Genomic DNA, 17785 nt, shown 5'->3' with positions numbered 1-17785 from the left:
CTGGCTCTCTGGCATTTTCCAGCCCTGTGGCCCCAAACATATTTTCTGAGTTCCTCTGTTGGTAGCATTACTGTTTGATTGCAGGAATTAGTTCTTGAATGTTTATAAAAGCATTCTTTTCATTTGTGAGGAACACAGGTGGATTTCTGTAATTGAGAGTTTACTATACTAAAGAGAATCAGTTGGAGGCGTGATCAGCATGAAGTGTAGCAGGGGTGCCTGTCGCCTGAGACCTCTGCCCAGTCTCTGGCCCCCCTTTGGTTTGAAGGCATCTCCCGGCCCAGCTGCCCTGGGCTGGGCTTTCATGGCTGCTTAGCAGCCCGGCACTCAGTTGCCTTTGGCCAAGGGGCCAGATCACTGGAGGCCAAAAGGGCAGGCCCTGCACTGGGCTGTGGGGGGTGGTCTAGCAGGCTGATAGGAGGGGGGTCTATGGTTGCCTGAGACTTTTGGGGAAAGTGGTGAGAGGGACTAGGGGAGGGCAGTGCCAGACACAGCAGGCTCAGGCCCCAAGGAGGTGGGAGGGCGGGGCCAGAGGGACTGGTTGCCTGCGAGATGGATGAGGCTCAGGGTCCCAGAACTCACACCTGATCCTGGGGTCTTGCCCAGATGTCAGCTCCCAAAGGTTGAAGGTTATCCACTGAATGGTACTTCCCCTACAGGGCCAGAGTGGGCCTGAGAGAAGGCCTGTGCCTGTTTGAGATCCTTTGCCTCCGAGCCCTGTCCCCTCAGGGCCACACACGTTCACCTGCACCTTCCAAGGCTGTGGCACGCCCACAGGAAGAATTGCAGGGAAGAGGCTTGGTACAGATACAAATGTTTATTCTACATAAAAAGTCCACAAAATGGGCAGCTGGTCGTACCAAGACCTTTGGTGAAGGGGTGGAGGTGGGGAGTCAAGTGGCTACTGAAGAAGGCAACGCGGACAGTGGTCACAGCAGGTGCAAAGCTGAGGGAGGGCCCACTCCCTGCCTGTCAAGGAGGAAGAGGGGCTCGGGCGGGGCCTTGCTGACCAGAGAGAAGGCTTGGGGTGGCCGGGGCCCTCCCTGGCTGGCTGCTGAATACTGCATCTGAGACATCTGATGCCCATGTGTCACATCAGTGGGGGAGAGCAAGGGTAGGATGTGACTGTAGGCCTGAAGTGACAGTCCTGACTTCCCGGAGCATGAGAGCAGGGACCACTGTCCCAAACATGCAACACAATGGCTTGGGGACCCAAGGCCTGCTGGGGTCAGTGGCTGGGTCGGCTGTGGACGGCAGCCAGGCAGGGGCTGACGGGGTCTGGTCTGTCTCCCCAGCTCCAGGGGCACTGGGACAGGGCACCAGCCAGCCTCTTCCAGAGGGTCATGTGGGGCAGACTTAGCCCAAAGGGGTTACTCTTGAGCTGTGGGAGTGTGGGGAGGGGTTTGAGGGGAGAATGAAGCAGGGCCTCAGCCAAGGGAGACCTTTTGGTTTTGCCCTGAGGTAGGGGAGGGGGCCTGGTCCTGAGGTGGCCAGAGGCCATGGTACCCTCAGCCTCCCTGGCAGTGATTGGCTATCAGAGGCTTAGAGCTGGGCTGTCCCCCTCAGGGCCACCCCTCCCCTAACCTGAAAAGCAGCACCATGTGGCCAGCTGGTCCCCACCCCTCAGGGGCTGGGCTTGGGACAGCTGGAGAGGCCAGAGGATAGGGCGGGTCAGTTGGAGGCAAGACTGTGGTTCAGAGAGAGCCTTGGTGCCAGGAGAGGGCTGAGCCCAGGCCCGAGGGGAATCACTGAAGGCAAGGGGAGGGGTAGCCCTGGCCAGTGAGGGTGAGGTGGCCAGGGCCTGAGTCTGTCCCGTGCTGACACCTGTCCCCACCCCCTGGGCCGCTGCCCAGCCTGGCTCCCCTCTGCCTCTTCTGTACAGACACACACTCACAGAGATCATGCAGACAACACGGCTGAGGGCAGGGCGGGGATGGAGGGCCCTGTGGCAGAGAGGAGCACGTGGGGTGGGGTGCTCTGAGCCAGCGGCGGGGTGCAGAGGGCTACTCAGCTAGGCGGCAGCAGCCAGGGAGCCTCCTGGGTGGACCATCCGGAGTGAGGCGGCAGAGGGTGGTTTCTATCCAAAGATGCCCCCGAAAGTGGAGGCAATGACGATGCCCAGGACCACACAGCAGATGACAATCAGAATTTTCTTCTGCAGGGAAGCAGGACAGGGCCTCAGTGTCAGAGGCTGAGCTCTGGGCAGAGCTTTGAGGGCTGGGGCACAAGAGGACAGCGGGAAGCAGGACAGGGCCTCAGTGTCGGGGGCTGAGCTCCGGGCAGAGCTTTGAGGGCTGGGGCACAAGGGGGCAGCGAGGGGGTTTGGGGATGCCTTAGGGGATAAACCAGGGCTGAGGGCAGGAGGTCACAGTGAATGGGGAGGTACAGGCTCTGGTCAGGGCTTTGGAGAGGAATCACAAAGGCAGAATGGGGAGGAGTGTTGTGGAGTGGTCTCGGGGCTCCTGGGCACTGGGGAAGGGGGTTGCAGGCTTGGGCCAAGCTGGGGCTACTAACCCGGCGGGCCTTGCTCTGGTACTTGACGGCCTTTTTGGTGTCAGACACAGCCCTCTCTACGTAGTCCACCGAGTTCTCCACGTTGTACTCGATCCTATCTATCATTTCCCCCTGCAGGCCGGGGGGGATCCGAGCTCAAGGGCTCCCCCAGGGCAGGACTTCAGGAAAGCACCCTGAGGTTTGGGAGAGAAACGGGGCATCAGGTGGACAGGGTACAACTTCCCACCTGTGCCCCTCAGGCCAGGCCCCTGGGCAGGGCATGGAGGACATAGCAAACTCCCAAGGCAGCGCCCCCCTCTCCCTGCAGGGCAGTCATGGGGGGACTGGCCATGCAGTCTCAGCCAAAGTGTTGGGGACCATGCAGGGAAAGGCGGGGCAGGAGTCTGCGTGGCCTGGCTACAGCTCACAGGGTGACCATGCTGAGTGCCCCTCCATCCTCCAGGTATGATGGTCCTCTCAGCTCTGACGATCTGTGGTCTTCAACCTTGAAGACTCCTGGCTTGTTAGGCCCTCCACCCCCTGCCCAGCCCAGGACTGGCAGTTCATCCCCACACCACAGCCCTCTCAGCCCCTGGAGTCTGGTCCTGTGCTGCCCCCGCCCCCAGGGGCCAATCTGACTGTTATGCTGCCCTGACAAGACCCCCAACAACAGCATTTTGATAACTGGCTGCTCTCCCCCACACCACCCAAGTCCACATCACTGGTTTCTCCTCCCCGTGGCCAACCTGCTTCTATAACTCATATCACGCCCATACTTAAAACCCTCAATCTAGAAGAATCCAAATGCCCCACCATTGGCTGCCACGTCTGGCCCTGTCTACCCCCATCTCTAACTTCCTCTCACCTCCCACCCCTCTGTGCTGCAGCCTTACAGGCCCCTTTCTGGTCCTCAAGTCATGCTCTTGCAGGTCTCAGGATCTGGGTGCACACTAGACCCTCTGCCTGGGGCCAGCTCCTCACTCTTCCCACAAGAAGTCTTAATGGCCAACTTCTTTTTACCATTTTGGTATCAGTTCAAATGTCACCTCAGAGACCTTTCCTGGTTAACCCATCCAAAGTGGCTGCCCTGTCCCTCTATCACAGTGTTGCTCCAAGCGTGGTCCTTGGACCAGCAACATCAGCAACACCCTTGAGCTTGTCAGAAGTGCAAATTCACAGGCCCCCACCTGACCTACCAATCTCTGGGAATAGAGACCAGGAAACCTACCAGCCATCCAGGGGACTCTCAGGCACAGGCAAGCTGAAGAACCCCTGCCGTCACACTGCCTCCTCATGTCCCCCGAGCACCTGGTACAACTAGAGGATGTTCCACGTATTTACCTAGGCCGCCCTTTCTCCCCACAGCTGTTCGCTCCAGGAAGCAGTGCCCTCATCTGTCCTGGCCGTGGCTGCGCCTCCCACTCCTAGAAAAACGCCTGGTCCTCAGTGGACACTGGAGAAACAGCTGGTGGCCAGGACAAGGCTAGCCTGGGGGAGGGCCAAGCAGAGACATGCAGAGCCAGGACCTAGTGGCAGAGCCATGCGGGGGGCGGGGGTCCTTCAGGTGGGCAGGGCCAAGTGGCAGGCAGGGCCCTGGAAGCAACGTCAACAGCAGGAGGCTAGTTACCTGAAGACTTGGTCCCTCCCAGGCAGGAGCAGCGTGTCAGGCAGAAAGGGCAGGGGTTAGTGCAGCTCTGGGTGCTGCTGTGGGCTGGGGGGACGGGGCCCGGGCGCTCACCTGGCTCTCAACGAGCATGGCCATGTCCATGAACATGTCATGAAGCTCACGGATGCTGTTCTCCAGCTTGATGATTTCACTGTGCCGTGTCTCAATCTCGCTCAGTGCCTGCTTCGAGATGCTGGAGTCCATGATGATCTAGTGGGTGGGACAGTGGGCTGGGACCCAGGGGTCTCTGAAGGGGGATGGGGTGGGGACTGGGACCAGAAAGGCAGAAGGCCAGAGGGAAGGCAGCTAGCTAGGATGGGCAGTGGCCTGAGCAGAGTTCCAGAAGGGTGGCCTGAGGGTTCCTCTAGCTACAGCCCACCCCTGCCCTCCTGCTTGCTTTACTGACTGTATCATCCGGTTCCTGAGACCGGTTTCCTGGTCTGTAATCCAAGCTAATGATGCTTCCCACCTGTGCATGACTCCTAGCAACTGCTCAATAAATTGTTGTTTACCATCAGTGGGCTTTATTACCAGAGCTCAAGCTGGCTGCCCCTCCATCCCCATGGACCCAGGTCCTGAATGGAAGCTTTGCCTTTCTACCACCCTGTCTCCTCTGCTTCCTCCCACACCGCATGGACTGCCATCATCCCCGCTTTTCCAGGACCTTTGCCTCCCATGTCTGCGTGCCACCTCCTCCAAGAAGCACCCTGCTCAGCAGAAAACTGAGCTTCGCTTGAATGTAGAGACACTGTGATCTCTAGGGGGGAAAAGATGGTGGGAGGAGGCCGCCGTGGGTGGCAAATGGGCAGCAGAGCCAACTGGGAGGAGTCAGGGGACCCGGGTCTTAAGTCCACCTTTGCCACTAGCATTTACGTGACCTCAATCTGGTCCCTTCTCCTCTCCGGGCCTTTGCTTTCTCTTTTGTAAACTGCAGGCACAAACCTGCCTCACAAGGGGGCTCTGTTGACCAAATACCGGGGCCCCAGCACATTCCGTGCACACCAGGGGTCATGGTGGGGGTCTACACTCACCCCCGAGGCAAAGATGGCTGGATTCCCACTCTCTAGCATGTCCTCCAGCTCCTCACTGGTAGTGGTCCGACCAGCTGAAAGCAGGGGTCACACTGAGCCTGCCCTACCCCTCAGCCCTGCCTGACTCCACCCCATCTCTGGCCCCACCCCTCAGCAGGGCCCCTGACCCACCCCTCACCCCGGGGCCCCACCCCTCACCCGGGCCCTGCCCCACCTCTGGCCCCGCCCCTGATCCCGGACCCCGCCCCCACCCCATGGCCCGGCCCCTCATCCAGGGCCCCGCCCCACCTCGCCCACCTGAGCCTGGGCCCCACCCTTCATCCCAGGCCCCGCCCCTCACACCGGGCCCCGCCCCATCTCTGGCCCCACCCCTCAGCCCTGCCTGACTCCACCCCATCTCTGGCCCCACCCCTCAGCAGAGCCCCTGACCCACTCCTCATCCCAGGCCCCGCCCCACCTCTGGCCCCACCCCGCCCCACCCTTCATCCCGGGCCCCGCCCCACCTCTGGCCCCACCCCTCAGCCTGGCTGCACCCCCCAGCTTACTGATCTCGAGCTGCCTCTGGATGCGGCCCTTGCAGCGCTCACGGTAGTCAGACTGTGTTGCGTTGTACTCGGACATGACCTCCACGAACTTCCGGGACAGCGTGGAGTGCTGGGTGCGGGAGACGGGGGTGCGGTGTCAGGCCCGGCCAGTCTTAGGCACCTGCACCGCCGCCCGAGGTCCCTGCCTGCACCTGTGTCTTCCGGATCCGCAGGTCGGCGGAGGAGCGGTTCAGGCCCTCCTCCTGCTCGATGCTCTGCTCCATGCCTGGGTGAGCACAGGGCTGCTGAGCGACAGTCCCCACTCACCACTGCCGCCACCCGTACCATCCCACATGCCCAGGATCTGGCTCAGGCCCCGGGAACAAATGGGGGCTCGGGGAGTCTGCAGGTGGCCAGCAGAGGGGGCACACTGGGAGGAAAACATGCATGATGGAGGAGGGGCTGAGCAGGTGTGTACTCAGGGGTATGTACACCTGTTCCCATGCACACCCACTTGGAAAGCCTGTCACGCATCAAGCTGTGTGTATGAGAACCTACTATGTGCCAGGCCTGGTGGCTCAGGCCCACCCAGTATCTGCCCCAGAAAGCCGTGCACCCAACCAGGGGCCCCCCTGCAAAAGAGCAGCCTAGGCCTGTAAATTTTGGGGTGTGTGTGCATGTCCACGGCCACACAGCACATGGGGCCTCTGCATGGCACAGCCAGTGTTGCCCAGTTAGCCCCTCATTAACCCTTTAGTTGAAGCAGCTCACTGGGGTGCCCAGAGTGGGGCATGCCCTGGACAAGGCCTTGGGCATCTGGGTCGCAGGCCCAGCCCAGAGCCTGGCTCACCCAGGTTTGCCACGGAGCTGTTGAGTGAATGAGCACACAATGGCACCCTCATAGAGGAACACAAGATCCAACCCACCAGTGCAGGGGAGCGAGCCCCCAGGGGCTAACGAGTAGGCGGACCTGTAGTGCCTTGGCTCCCAAACAAGGCCTGAGCGCAGACTCACTCTTTAACTTGGAACGAACTTTGTTCGCCGTCTTCTTTATGTCAGACATGAGTTCCTCCAGCTCCTCCTTTGTCTCTGGGGAGGCAGAGGGAGCAGGGTAGACACTCTGGGTTCCCAACTGCCTGATGTCCAGGTACAGCCCCCACACAGGGGCCCGATGGGGGACACTGGCTACCTCCCCTTCCTCCCTGACTAAGGCTCTGCCTGCCCCTCCAGTCCTGGGTCAGGGCCATGCCAGCTGCAGCCTCGCCCACTCCTCACTGCCTTCCAAGGCATCCCCTCCTCCCTCTCTGGCTCCCCGCCAGCAGATAACAGATGGGTCTAAATTTCAGGCAGAAGTAATTGAGAAGCAGCTGGTGATGCTGGAGTTGGCACCGGGGCCCACTTACTTGACAGTTGCCCGAGTCGAAGGTGGGGATACGGGCTCAGCTAGGTAGCTTACCTGGTGGCTCTGGGTGAGCATCTAGCCAGTGGAGAGATGCCTCCTTGACCCCACATTCCCTGGGGCACAGCCTCACTCTGGCCAGGGCTGCCCTCGTTCTACCCCCACAGCTGCCCCTCCCCATGTGCTGAGCTCTGTGGAGGCCGAGAGCTGAATGCCCAGTGGGTGGGAGGGGCCGGGGGCACCTAACCTTGGTGAGCCCCTGGGGATCACCAGCCCTGGAGGTGGCAGGTAGCTGGGCGACGTTGGGGGAGGGTGGGGCATAGGGTTTCTGGTCCTTTTTCCAGATGGAACCATTGCCCTCGAGCTGGCAGCGGCTGTGGGAGTAGCCGGCTCACCCCGTTCTCTGCAAGGAGCTGGCTGGCAAAGTGGGCTGGGCTGGCTGCTTCCCCAGGGGCGCAGGGCACAGCAATGGGTCCTGGCAACCCCCAAACTTCAGGGCAGCCCTCCAACTCCCTGCTCTGGAAAGCCAGGTCTGAGCTCCTGGCTGTACCCCCTCCAAACACACCCTCTGCTTGCTTCTGGGTGGGTGTTTCTCCTACGGGAGGGGATGCAGTGGCCTATTAGGAAGGCCAGAGATAGGGCTCCCTCCCAAGTGGAGCATGAGAGGCAGCTGGAGGGCTCTGAGGAGTGGAGGAGGGTGCCTTGTTTGTGTGAACAAAGGAAAACTCGGTTACCAGCTGCTCCAACGTCTCAGCCTCCTTTCTCAGACCCAAAATAGCCCAGCCCGGATGGCAGCCCCCAGAGAAGGCAGAATCAGCCTTGGCCCAGGAGAGCACCCACTCCCCACCATCCTTCCTGCCAGCTCTGCTCTGCCTCTGTCCTTGAGCCCCTCGGCGAGCACCTGTCACAGCCCATGCAGTGACCTTCTGAGGGGTTCCAACTGCTCAGCTAACAGAGGGCGACTCTGAGCCACTCCCCCTGACCAGGTGGTCCAGGGACAGCAGTGCAGAAGATGGCCTATGGGAGCCCCAGGCCCACGCTGCCAGTGAGAGCACCAATTCCCAGGCTCTTTACTCTGTTCCCTCCCCCTGCAGCCACCTCCTGACCCCACACAGGGACACAGGGGCATGAAGTACAGCAGACACACTGCAGCACAGGCTGGCTGCCCCAGACAAAGCCCTGGGGAGGGTGGGGCTGATGTCTGCGCTGATGTCCCCCACCTTGGCCAGCCCGCTCTCCTTTCCCCCTTTCCCAGGCAGTCCCCCAGCTCCCACTGCAGCATCCTGGCTCCAGAGGGCCTGGCACTGGGCTCGGTGGGTGTGGCAACAGCCTCAGATTCAAGTACACCTTGGAGCTGTGGGAAGACTTACTCTGGGTTCTTAAGAACGCCAGTGACCTGGGGGTGGGGTCACAAACTGGCAGTCAGTGTTGGAGACGATAAAAACCCCACCCTGAGTGCCAGGGGAGAACAGGACTGGGTGGCCGGCTCGGGGTCCCAGGTCCTTCCCCTTGAGGGCCTGTGCTGTCCCCATTGGGCCCCACAGACTGATACCATCTAAAGGAGCCAGAGACGTGGGGGTATCCCATGGAGGAAGCAGGTGCCTCAGAGGCTAGTCATTGCCTCACTGGGACCAACGGTGAGCCACCCCCTGTCAGCCTGGCCCTATTAGCGTAGTCATCAACACCTCAACAGAGACTGTGACAGCCAGGTCAGGGACACCTGTGGGGACAGGGGAATCCAGGCACACAGCAGCTCCCTGTGTGGAGAGAGAGGGGCGGCTAGAGCGGAGACTGCCCAGATCTAGGGTACCAAGATGGCCAGGTGCCAGGGCTGCCAGCTCCTTCCGGAAGCTCTGCCTGCCTGGCCGGCCTGCCCTCCCATAGCACTGCCACCTCAGAGCCGCCATCTGCTCCCTGGGGAGGCGAGGGAGAGGGAGGGGCTGGGCTGAAAGGCCTCCTAGTGATCTGAGACTCCTCCCTCCCAGAGTCCTCCCTCCTCCTGCCCAGATTCCAGGGCTGCAGCTGGCCCTGTGGCCTTAGAGAAAAGCCACCTCACCTGGTGAGGGTGGGGCTGGCTGCCTGTGCCCCACCCCAGGCCCCAGAAGGCTGCCCCTCCCTCGACTAAGTCTCCAGTGGTCCTTGGCCACTCACTCCATCACCGTGGGCCTGGGATGGAGGTTTCCTTCTGAAGCTCCTTCCGTCCGTGGATCCCCTCACCTGGCCAGGCCTGGGTGCCCTCAGCCTCCAGCAGTGCCAAGAACTCCCCCGTGGTAGCCCCACCTCCCACTCACTCTCGTCAGGGTTGGGGGAGGCCAGAATGGCACTGTGCTTCCGCTTCACCTCCTCCACGCTCTCCGAGATCTTGTCAACGAAGCCACGGATCTCCTCCACCTGGGGACCACGGCGAGGCCGTCAGGGGTGACAGCAGGGAGGGGAGGGGCTCCCTGGGCCCAGGGCCAGGCTTCAGGTGGACGGGCCCGAGGTGGGGGGGCTGTCTCCAAGAACCCTTCTTGGCAGGAGTAGGGAGCAGTGGGGAGTTCCAGTCCCAAGCTCTCTTCTGAGCTCAGTCTACTTGCCCTCAGAATGGGTTCATTCCCTGCTTTCCTCCTGGGCTGCTGAGCCAGCACAGTGTCAGAGTGCTAGGCCTGGCTCACAGGTGACATGAGGCCCCCTAGGTCAGCCAGTGTACAGGGAGAGATGGGGTGGGCTGGCTCCCACCTGTTCAAAAAACTCGTCCATGAAGCGCTCTCGGTCCACGGTGACAGTGACATCATCATCGTCATCGCTGTCCTTGGCCTGCTTAGGGAGGAGTGCACATGAGTGGACTGCGGTAGGGCCTCTGGGTCCCACGAGACCCCAGCACACGGGCAGAGACATGGTGCACGGACACATGCAGACAGGGTGCAGCTCCAGGCCCCAGCCATACCCCTCTCTCCTGGGACCACTTGCAAGCTGTGCCCTCGGCTTCCAGCCTTCACCAGTGACAGTGGGAGGACCCCGGGGACATAGGCCCAGCCTATCAGGTTAGTGACAGGACCCAGTCTCTATGGCCTGGCCTGGGACTCCTTCCCCTGGCCAGCTGCCCCTTTCCCACATAACCAGGGTGGTCCCTGCACACCCCTCACCCCAGGGTGCAGCTGGGGAGGCCCTGCCTCTGGCTGGGCAAGCAGACCCTAGGGCTTGGTGTCTGTGGCCTGCAGCCCCTGAGCCTGAAGCCACCCAAAGGCTGGGTGTGTATCATTAGCTGAGCCTGCATCTGGCCCCTGCTCCCCCAGGCCTTGCCTGAAACAGGCTGTCCTGCAGCCAGTGTTCTCCATGCTCAAGGACTCAGCCACACCCCTCAGATTTGATTAAGATGGAGCCCTGAGTTCCCAGGCTCCTTTTCCAGGGAGGGCTATGTAGGGGGAGGCATGACTGTCTGTCCCAGGCCTGGGCACTACTAACGCCCCACCCTGTGGGCTCTCTCCACAGTGCCTCAGACAGTCCTGAGAGATATGGTCTATGGGGCCCTGCTGGGTGCTAGGTTTGCCCACTCAGCCCTTAGGCACTCTCTCCTCTTTCCTGTCCGTCTTGACACTGGAAGTTGATTCTCCCTCCTCTAGGCCTAAAGCTGGGCCTGGCAGGCACGAGACATTAGTCATGTTGCCACTTGGCTCCAGGCTGCCGTAGGCCCCATACACAGGTGGTGGTCCTGGCCCACCTGCCCCAGAAGCACCTGTACCAAAGCCACTCCTCAGCATGGGGCGGGTAATGATAGGTCTGACTTCCCAGCATACAGGGGGTGGTCATTACTGTCCGCCCTACACCTTGGGTCTGCCAGGGTCGGCCCACTCTGCCAGCAAGGCCAAGGCTGCCCTCCACAGCAAGGCAAGGATTCCTAGTTTGGCCACCCCAGGGCAGGGGCTGCCACTTCTCAAACCACTTTCTAGGGTTAGGTCCTGCTTCCTCCTTTCTCAGTGCCCCATGGGGACGGGGTATGGCTGGGGGGCGCCCACTGCTGATTTCTCCTATGAGAGATGGGAACAGTGACGCCTGGCTGTGGGGAGGGAAGACTGAGCAGGTGGTGACAGCTCAGCATATACCAGGACCCCCCCAAACTGGCGGGGGTGCGTGTGGGAGGGGCGTCTTCCCATCAAGACATCACACCTCCTCCCCCAGCAGCTAATTAAATTCACACCCTACTCAACACAAGAGCCTGTGGCTGTCACCAGGTGGCCACCCCCCTACCAAGCCCACCCATTAAATGGAGTTCCCACCATTTAATGCTCCTCCTGCCCTGTCCTTCCGCTGCCCAGAGGTAGATGAGTAAGAATTTTCCAGCTCCCTCCCCAGAAAGAGTAATGATGGCCACTCAGGCCAAAGACAAAGGCCCCTGAATCCCAGAGAGGAGAGGCACTACCAGCCCCTGTCCCAGAGACCCCTGAGGCCTGGCTGGTGTCCCTTTCTGGGACCAGCCTGCTCATCTGTAAAATGAGGATGTATTTTCTCAAGGTGGCCGGCTAGCTCTGACCTGCTCCCTCCACAGCCTCCTCCAGGGCTGAAGGCTGAACTGGGTCTTTTTTCCAGCAGAGGGTGGGTGGGAGGGACACCCAGGCCCTCCTCCAGGTCCTGTCTATGAGTGCAGAGCAGGGGAAGGGAGACCCGGGGCAGGGTTTGCCGGTACCTAGGGTGGGGTCCACCACGGAGGTGGCTTTGAGGGTGGCCCCAAAGCCAATCAGAGGGTTTAGGGCCTGACCTCACAGCCTTGTACAAACCAGCTGTAGATCTAAGAAAACCTTGGGATGATGGTCCAAACAGACTGTCCCCCTTTGCCCCACACCCATCCTCACCAAGTCCTCTCACCCCCACCCCTCCTCTTCATCCCACCACCCCAGCCTGAGGCCTGACCCTCACATCCCCACACCGCACCTACAACCACCACCCTGCCTTCCCCAAGCAACTCCCTTTGCCTGGAACGGACTCCCTGAGGCAGACATTCCCCTCATCCACGAATGCCACCTTCTTCTGGAAGCCTTCCCCAGTTGCTCCCCAAGTTCCTCTGGTTCCCAGCACACTGACCACATCCCTATTGGAGCCCTAAGGGACCTGCCTAGTGCTGGAGGCCCTGATGTTAGACAGTCCTTCCTTTCCTGTGGTTTGGCCCTAGGCCAAAAAGAACCTAACAGTGCCCTCTTTCTGAAGCGGCTCTACCAGAAATCTCAAGGCAGCATCCCCATCCTTACTGGGTTTCTCTTCTCAAGTTGAGCATTCTCTCTCCTTCAGAGCCTTCCCAGGGGCCCTAAATTGCAGCCCCTGCCTCAGCCTTGTTGTGTGCCACCTGTCTTCTCCTGCAGGTAACCAAATAAACAGAACCTGCTGACTGTGGTCTGAGCAGTGCCAAAGGGCTGACCTCTCCCCTCCCTCTCTCTACATGGTCTACCTCTACTAATACAGCCAAAAATTACATAGCACTTCCTGCCAAGGAAAGCCCCAAGCCCCTCCCTACTGCTGTCTCCAGTGATGGACTTTCATTCTGCTTGTTCCAGCCTGTAAGAATTGGATGGCTCCTGACTCTTGGCACCCAGGCCACCCCACCCACATCCAAGCCCTGTGGCACCTGTCTAGAGACCGCCTCCAGACTAAGTCGGGCCCATAATCAGTTCTCACTGGACAACGAATAAATGACAAGGTTGTAGGATGTCATCCTCCCACCTCCCCTGCCCCCAAAGAAGACACACTCCTGACCCAGACGGAACTCAATAATGCAGCCAGCCTGGTGTGGCTGCCTTGCTGGCGTCCTGGGCTGGCCAGGTGGCCGTCGTACACATGTACTCTTTGAGAGGACACCCTTCTGGCCCGCTGGCTGCTGGGAACAGAGTAGGCACCCTGTTAACTGCTGAATGATGAGTGCCCTCTCTGAGTGACAGTCACAGCTCCAGAAGGAGGGCTGGGTTGGAGCTGGGCAATTGGGCAGCTTCAGCATGGAGATGGCAGCTGGAGCTGAGGGGCACAACCAGCTCGAGGTCCAACGTCTCCTGGACACACCTACGCAGACATCAAAGGGGCAGCCTGCGTGGTACCATACCAAACCAGGCTGTACCTCTCTCCTGGGCTCCCTCCTCTAAAACCCCTCAAGGCCCTCCTGTTCCCCAGAGCCCCCACCCAGGCCAGACACCTGGGGGCATCCCACCATCTGCCTCCTCTCATATCCAGCCAACATCCAATCTGTCTGCTGCTCTTTGTTCCTAACTCAGTGGTGCTCAATCCTGGGAAAGCACCAGAATCCCCTGGAGGAATTTTTAATAAATAGCTTCCGGGGCTCCACCTTGAGGGACTGATCGGAATTTATGGGGGTGGGACCGGTGGGGATTTTTTAAAAGCCCATTCACAGAAGAGAGCCATGGCCTGGTCTCACCCCCTCGCCTCCAGCCTGCTCAACCAGGAACAGAAGTCAGGGAGTAGGAAGCAGCGCTGACTGACCTTCAGGTCAAGAAGACCCTGCAAGAACCTCAGTGGGTGGATATGGCCAGGGAGGGAGGCAGCCTCTGGGCAGAGGCTCTAGGATTCCAGGACACCTTCCCAGAAATGAGTCTGAGTCCTCCAAGAGGCTCAGAGGCTGGACAGCCTCCAGGCCCGTCCCAGAGGATGGCGGCTGGCCAGGCAGCAGGTTGATTCATTACTGAAGCCTGGTTGAGCAGCAGTCGGTGTTGTCTGCCTCGAGGGCTATTTTTTTTTCCTTTCCTCTCTTTAGTGACTAATCAAAGTCAATATCTCTAGTGCAGAGAGGCCCAGAGCTGAGTCAGGGGTGTGTGAGGCCAAGCAGGGGCTCCAGGAAAGAGGGCCCTCCAGCCCCAGTCCCTGCCCTCTCTCACCTCCTCCTCCACCTGAGGTACCCAGCTCTCAGCTCCGCTGCCCCTCAGCAGGGCCCCAGAGCAGCTCAGGGAGTGAAAGAGGCCTGGCTCTGCCACCGAGGCACCTCGTGACCCAGGTAAGGCCTGGTCCTTCCTGGACCTCAGTATTCCCATTTGCTAGATAGTAGGCTGGACTAGCTGGTCCCTGATGGTCATTCCATCTGCACCCAGATGAAAATGTGCCCCAGTCCATTGTTTATTCTGGGAAATCCCAGGGAGGTGATGGGCAGGAAGGAGGGAAGCAGCAATTAGGTGTGTGCTGAGGTCTACCCCGGCCCGCTATTTTTACACCCTCATTTATGCCATCCTGCAAGGTGGATACTACTGGTTCCACATCACAGATGAGAAAATGGGCTCACAGAGGTTAAGGACCAAACCTGCACTGTGTTGCCCTCCTGGTCCCCAGTCTCTTTCCAGCAGACAGTGAGTGACAAGGGAACTTGTAGGCAAAGAGGGGGACACTGGGCTGGCCCACCAGGCCTGCCCTGGCAGCTCCAGTGATGCGGCTGCTCAGGACCTCAGGGCCCCAGGAGGCCTGGTGGGGTCAGGACTTCCCATTGTTCTCCAGGTCCAACACATAGCCTCTCTCTCTCTGCCTTTATTCACACCAGTCCCGCCTTTTGGATCACCCTCCCTTCTCTTCAAATCCAGCTCCTCTTCCTGCACCCTCCTCAGTTCCCACAAGGTTCATAATGTAGATTAACACGCTCTGGGCCCAGAGAAGGTGGGTCAGCCCCACATGGTCCACCACGTAGATAAACATGCTCTGGGCCCAGAACATGCTCTGGGTCAGCTCCAGAAGTCCCCAGAGAGAAAACCAGGGAGGCCTGAGTAGAGGGTAATGGGGCAGCTGAATGCAAGGGCAGGGCTGTCTGGGGATACCTGTCCCTGAAGTCTCTCCTGGGCTGTGTGGTTTGGGCCATCCCTGTCCCTCTCTGGCTGCCTTTCCCACCTTCCCCCCAAGGGCTTGCCCTGCTGACCTCTGAGGGCCTGTCTACAGTGTGGAGGCCCCCATGCTGGCCTCCTGAGGACCCCAACGTTTCCCTGAGCTCTTACTTGCAGAAGTGGAAGAGCCAGCCCAATGAGCTGGGGGCTGGAGAAGGCTAGAGGGCTGGGCCTGCAGAGTGCTGAGGAGACGCACCAGCTCCTTCCCCAAGTGTGACTTTTATAAATAAGCTCCCTTAGCCTTCCTTCCAAATGTGGTGGCGTTGGGTGGGGAGGAGAAAGGAGGAGGAGGAGAAGGAGGAGGAAGGGAGGGAGAGAGGGAAGACCAGAGGGATGGGGGTGCAGCCAAGGTTCTGAGCATCCCTCTGTCCAGCCTGACCAGCCTACACCAGCCGACTGATTCATGGAGATTTTGGGCTGAAAGTTACAACTCCTGGAGTTCAAGGTCTCCCTCAAGTGTGGAGTCAGCTGGGAGACCTGTGACCATCCCTCTCTCCCTAAGATGCTGAGTTCCAGGGCTTCCTGTTTCCACTTCAGAGATGGGGACCCAAGGCCCAGAGGGAAAGAGACTCCCACCCTGCAGTGGGCAGGGCCACCCAGCAGTGAGTACAGTCTCCATGGCTGTCAGCCCATGAGAGGTGGGGTCTCCGAATGCTTCTGAGAGGACACTCAGGCCACTGTGTGCTCACATGTGCTTGCACACGTGCATGTGTGTGTACATGCATGGGGGTGTTGGGTGGGTCCCAGAGATACCCGCCAGAGCAAAAAGACCTGGCTTCAAGCCCCTCACAACCTCAGCTCTCTTGGGGCTCCTCCAGTCCCAGCCATGGCCAAGTCTGACCATCTTCAGGGACTAGACAAAGCCCCTTTCTACCATCCATCTTGATATATCAAGCAAGCCACTTCTCCTTTGTGACTCAATTCCCCCTTCAGAAGAGGGATTGAGAGGCTGGTGAACCAGAGGCCCTCATCAGGTGTAAGGGACTGTACCCCTTCCAGCCACTTGGTCCCTACATACTCCCACCTGACCCACCAGCCACCCAAACATCAGCAAATACACTACACAGCCATCACCAAGATAACATTCTTTCTGACTCAGCAGAGCACAGGAAACTTCAGGGCAACCACAAGGACTGGCAGGGGAAGTGTTTAGAGACTGTATATAACCTGAGGGACCATCTTCTTTCTTTGAAACATCATGGGGGTCTACCCCAGGGGCTGGGACCTGGGCCAGGAATAACACAGGTCTGAGGGGAGGGTGGGGGCTGCCATGTCAGAGCAAGTGGGAGATGAGGCAGGGGAGCGCGGGCCCCAGCTCCAAGATGCCCAAGACTGGTAAAATAGGGGAGGCCCCAGCACAAACTGAGGGAGCCTCTGGGCAGAGGGGACATGCCATGGGATCAACAGCCCAAAGGACACTTGGAGCTTTTCATATGAGGGGACCAAGCTGGGCAGAGGAGGGGTTTCTGGGGAGTCACTGAGCTGTGGGCCCCAGAGATCTGTCGGCAGGGTTTGTTAACAGGGTGGTTGGTCGGCCAGGGTCTCAGTGAGGCTCGACTTGGTATCTGGACTAGGGCCCAGACCCCCATTTGCCCCACAGAGACAGGAGGGCTTCAATTCCTTCACTGCCTCCACCAGCCCCAGGATCTGGCATTCCTAAGGACAGCATCCCGGTGAATGGCACAAGCTGGGGGCAGAGCCCTGGTGACAGGAGCAGGAGGCAGGGGTCTCTGTCTGTGCTGGGTGAGGGTGGGCTGACTCAGAACCTTTGTGAGTCCTTCTACCCCGCTCAAGCCCCGCCCAGGGGTCACACCCCAGGGACCTCTGAGACACAGGTGGAAAAACAGATGCAGGTCTGAATCAGACCAGAGAACACTGAAAGGGCCAGGAAACGGTGGCTCGGGCTACCTGGAAGCCAGGCTGGTGGAGCAGGGGCGGGTGGGCAGAAGACCAGGACCGCGACCCGTCGGGGAGCCACAGGTGACGGGGGCCACAGGTGACGGGAGCTACAGGTGACGGGGGCCACAGGTGACTGACGGGGGCCACAGGCGACTGACGGGGGCCACAGGCGACTGATGGGGGCCACAGGCGACCGACGGGGCCACAGGCGACTGACGGGGGCCACAGGTGACCGACGGGGCCACAGGCGACTGACAGGGGCCACAGGTGACGGGAGCCACAGGCGACTGACGGGGACCACAGGTGACCGACGGGGCCAGAGGCGACTGACGGGGGCCACAGGTGACCGACGGGGCCAGAGGCGACTGACGGGGGCCACAGGTGACGGGAGCCACAGGTGACGGGGGCGGCGGGGCGCCCCGCGAGAAGCTCCGGGCGTGGAGCCTGCCCCCACCCGACAACCCCGTTTCTGCAGCGCCCCGCGAAGGGGCTCGGGACAGGGGACCGCCCCCCGCCCGTCCCCACCGCCAGGAAACGGGAGGGACAGGAGCGAGGCTCAGCCGAGAGACAGAGACCGGACCCGCTCCGTGGGCCGAGGAGAGAGCAGGCTCGGCTCCGCCATCGGACCCCGAGAAGAGCCCCCGGCCCCGCAGGGGGCGCGGAAACTTCACCCCGGACCCCGGGCTCGGGCCGCCAGTCCGCAGGCCAACGGGGCCGAGCCCGCGCGAGCCCGCACCCCGAGGGGCGCCAAGGGGCGGGACCCCGAAGGTCGGGTCCCCGGCTCCGCCCCGCACCCCGCGCCCCGCTGGCCACCGACCTGGGTAGAAAGTCGGGGGCGCGCCGAGCGCGGGCGGCGGGCGGACTCACCGTGCGGAGCTCCTGGGTTCGGTCCTTCATGCTCCCGGGAGTGGCGGCGCCGGCTGCAGCCTGGCAGCCCC

The 17785-nt window shown here is 60.6% G+C and overlaps 1 protein-coding gene across 4 annotated transcripts in view; it reads right to left on the bottom strand.

Moving 5' to 3' along the window:
- Positions 1 to 17785, bottom strand: part of STX1A (syntaxin 1A) — a 21361-nt gene extending 3576 nt beyond the window's left edge. Inside the window, exons 1-10 of one of the 4 annotated variants that reach the window (XR_010323733.1) lie at positions 17715 to 17785; positions 9832 to 9909; positions 9405 to 9504; positions 6729 to 6803; positions 5927 to 6000; positions 5736 to 5844; positions 5191 to 5264; positions 4232 to 4369; positions 2515 to 2687; positions 1895 to 2155 (exon numbers count right to left, since the gene is read on the bottom strand). Coding sequence is in view for 2 of the 4 variants with exons in the window: in XM_064296121.1 (XP_064152191.1) it covers positions 2078 to 2155; positions 2515 to 2625; positions 4232 to 4369; positions 5191 to 5264; positions 5736 to 5844; positions 5927 to 6000; positions 6729 to 6803; positions 9405 to 9504; positions 9832 to 9909; positions 17715 to 17744 (867 nt within the window). In the remaining 2 variants the exon portion in view is untranslated. Of the gene's footprint in view, positions 1 to 15; positions 2156 to 2514; positions 2688 to 3834; positions 3918 to 4231; positions 4370 to 5190; positions 5265 to 5735; positions 5845 to 5926; positions 6001 to 6728; positions 6804 to 9404; positions 9505 to 9831; positions 9910 to 17714 lie in introns of those variants that run through there. The other 3 variants (XR_010323732.1, XM_064296121.1, XM_064296120.1) reach the window with 3 other exon arrangements.

The sequence above is a fragment of the Loxodonta africana genome, chromosome 12, assembly GCF_030014295.1.
Source record: "Loxodonta africana isolate mLoxAfr1 chromosome 12, mLoxAfr1.hap2, whole genome shotgun sequence".
NCBI lineage: Eukaryota > Metazoa > Chordata > Mammalia > Proboscidea > Elephantidae > Loxodonta > Loxodonta africana.
This window is presented reverse-complemented; position numbering and strand designations above follow the sequence as displayed.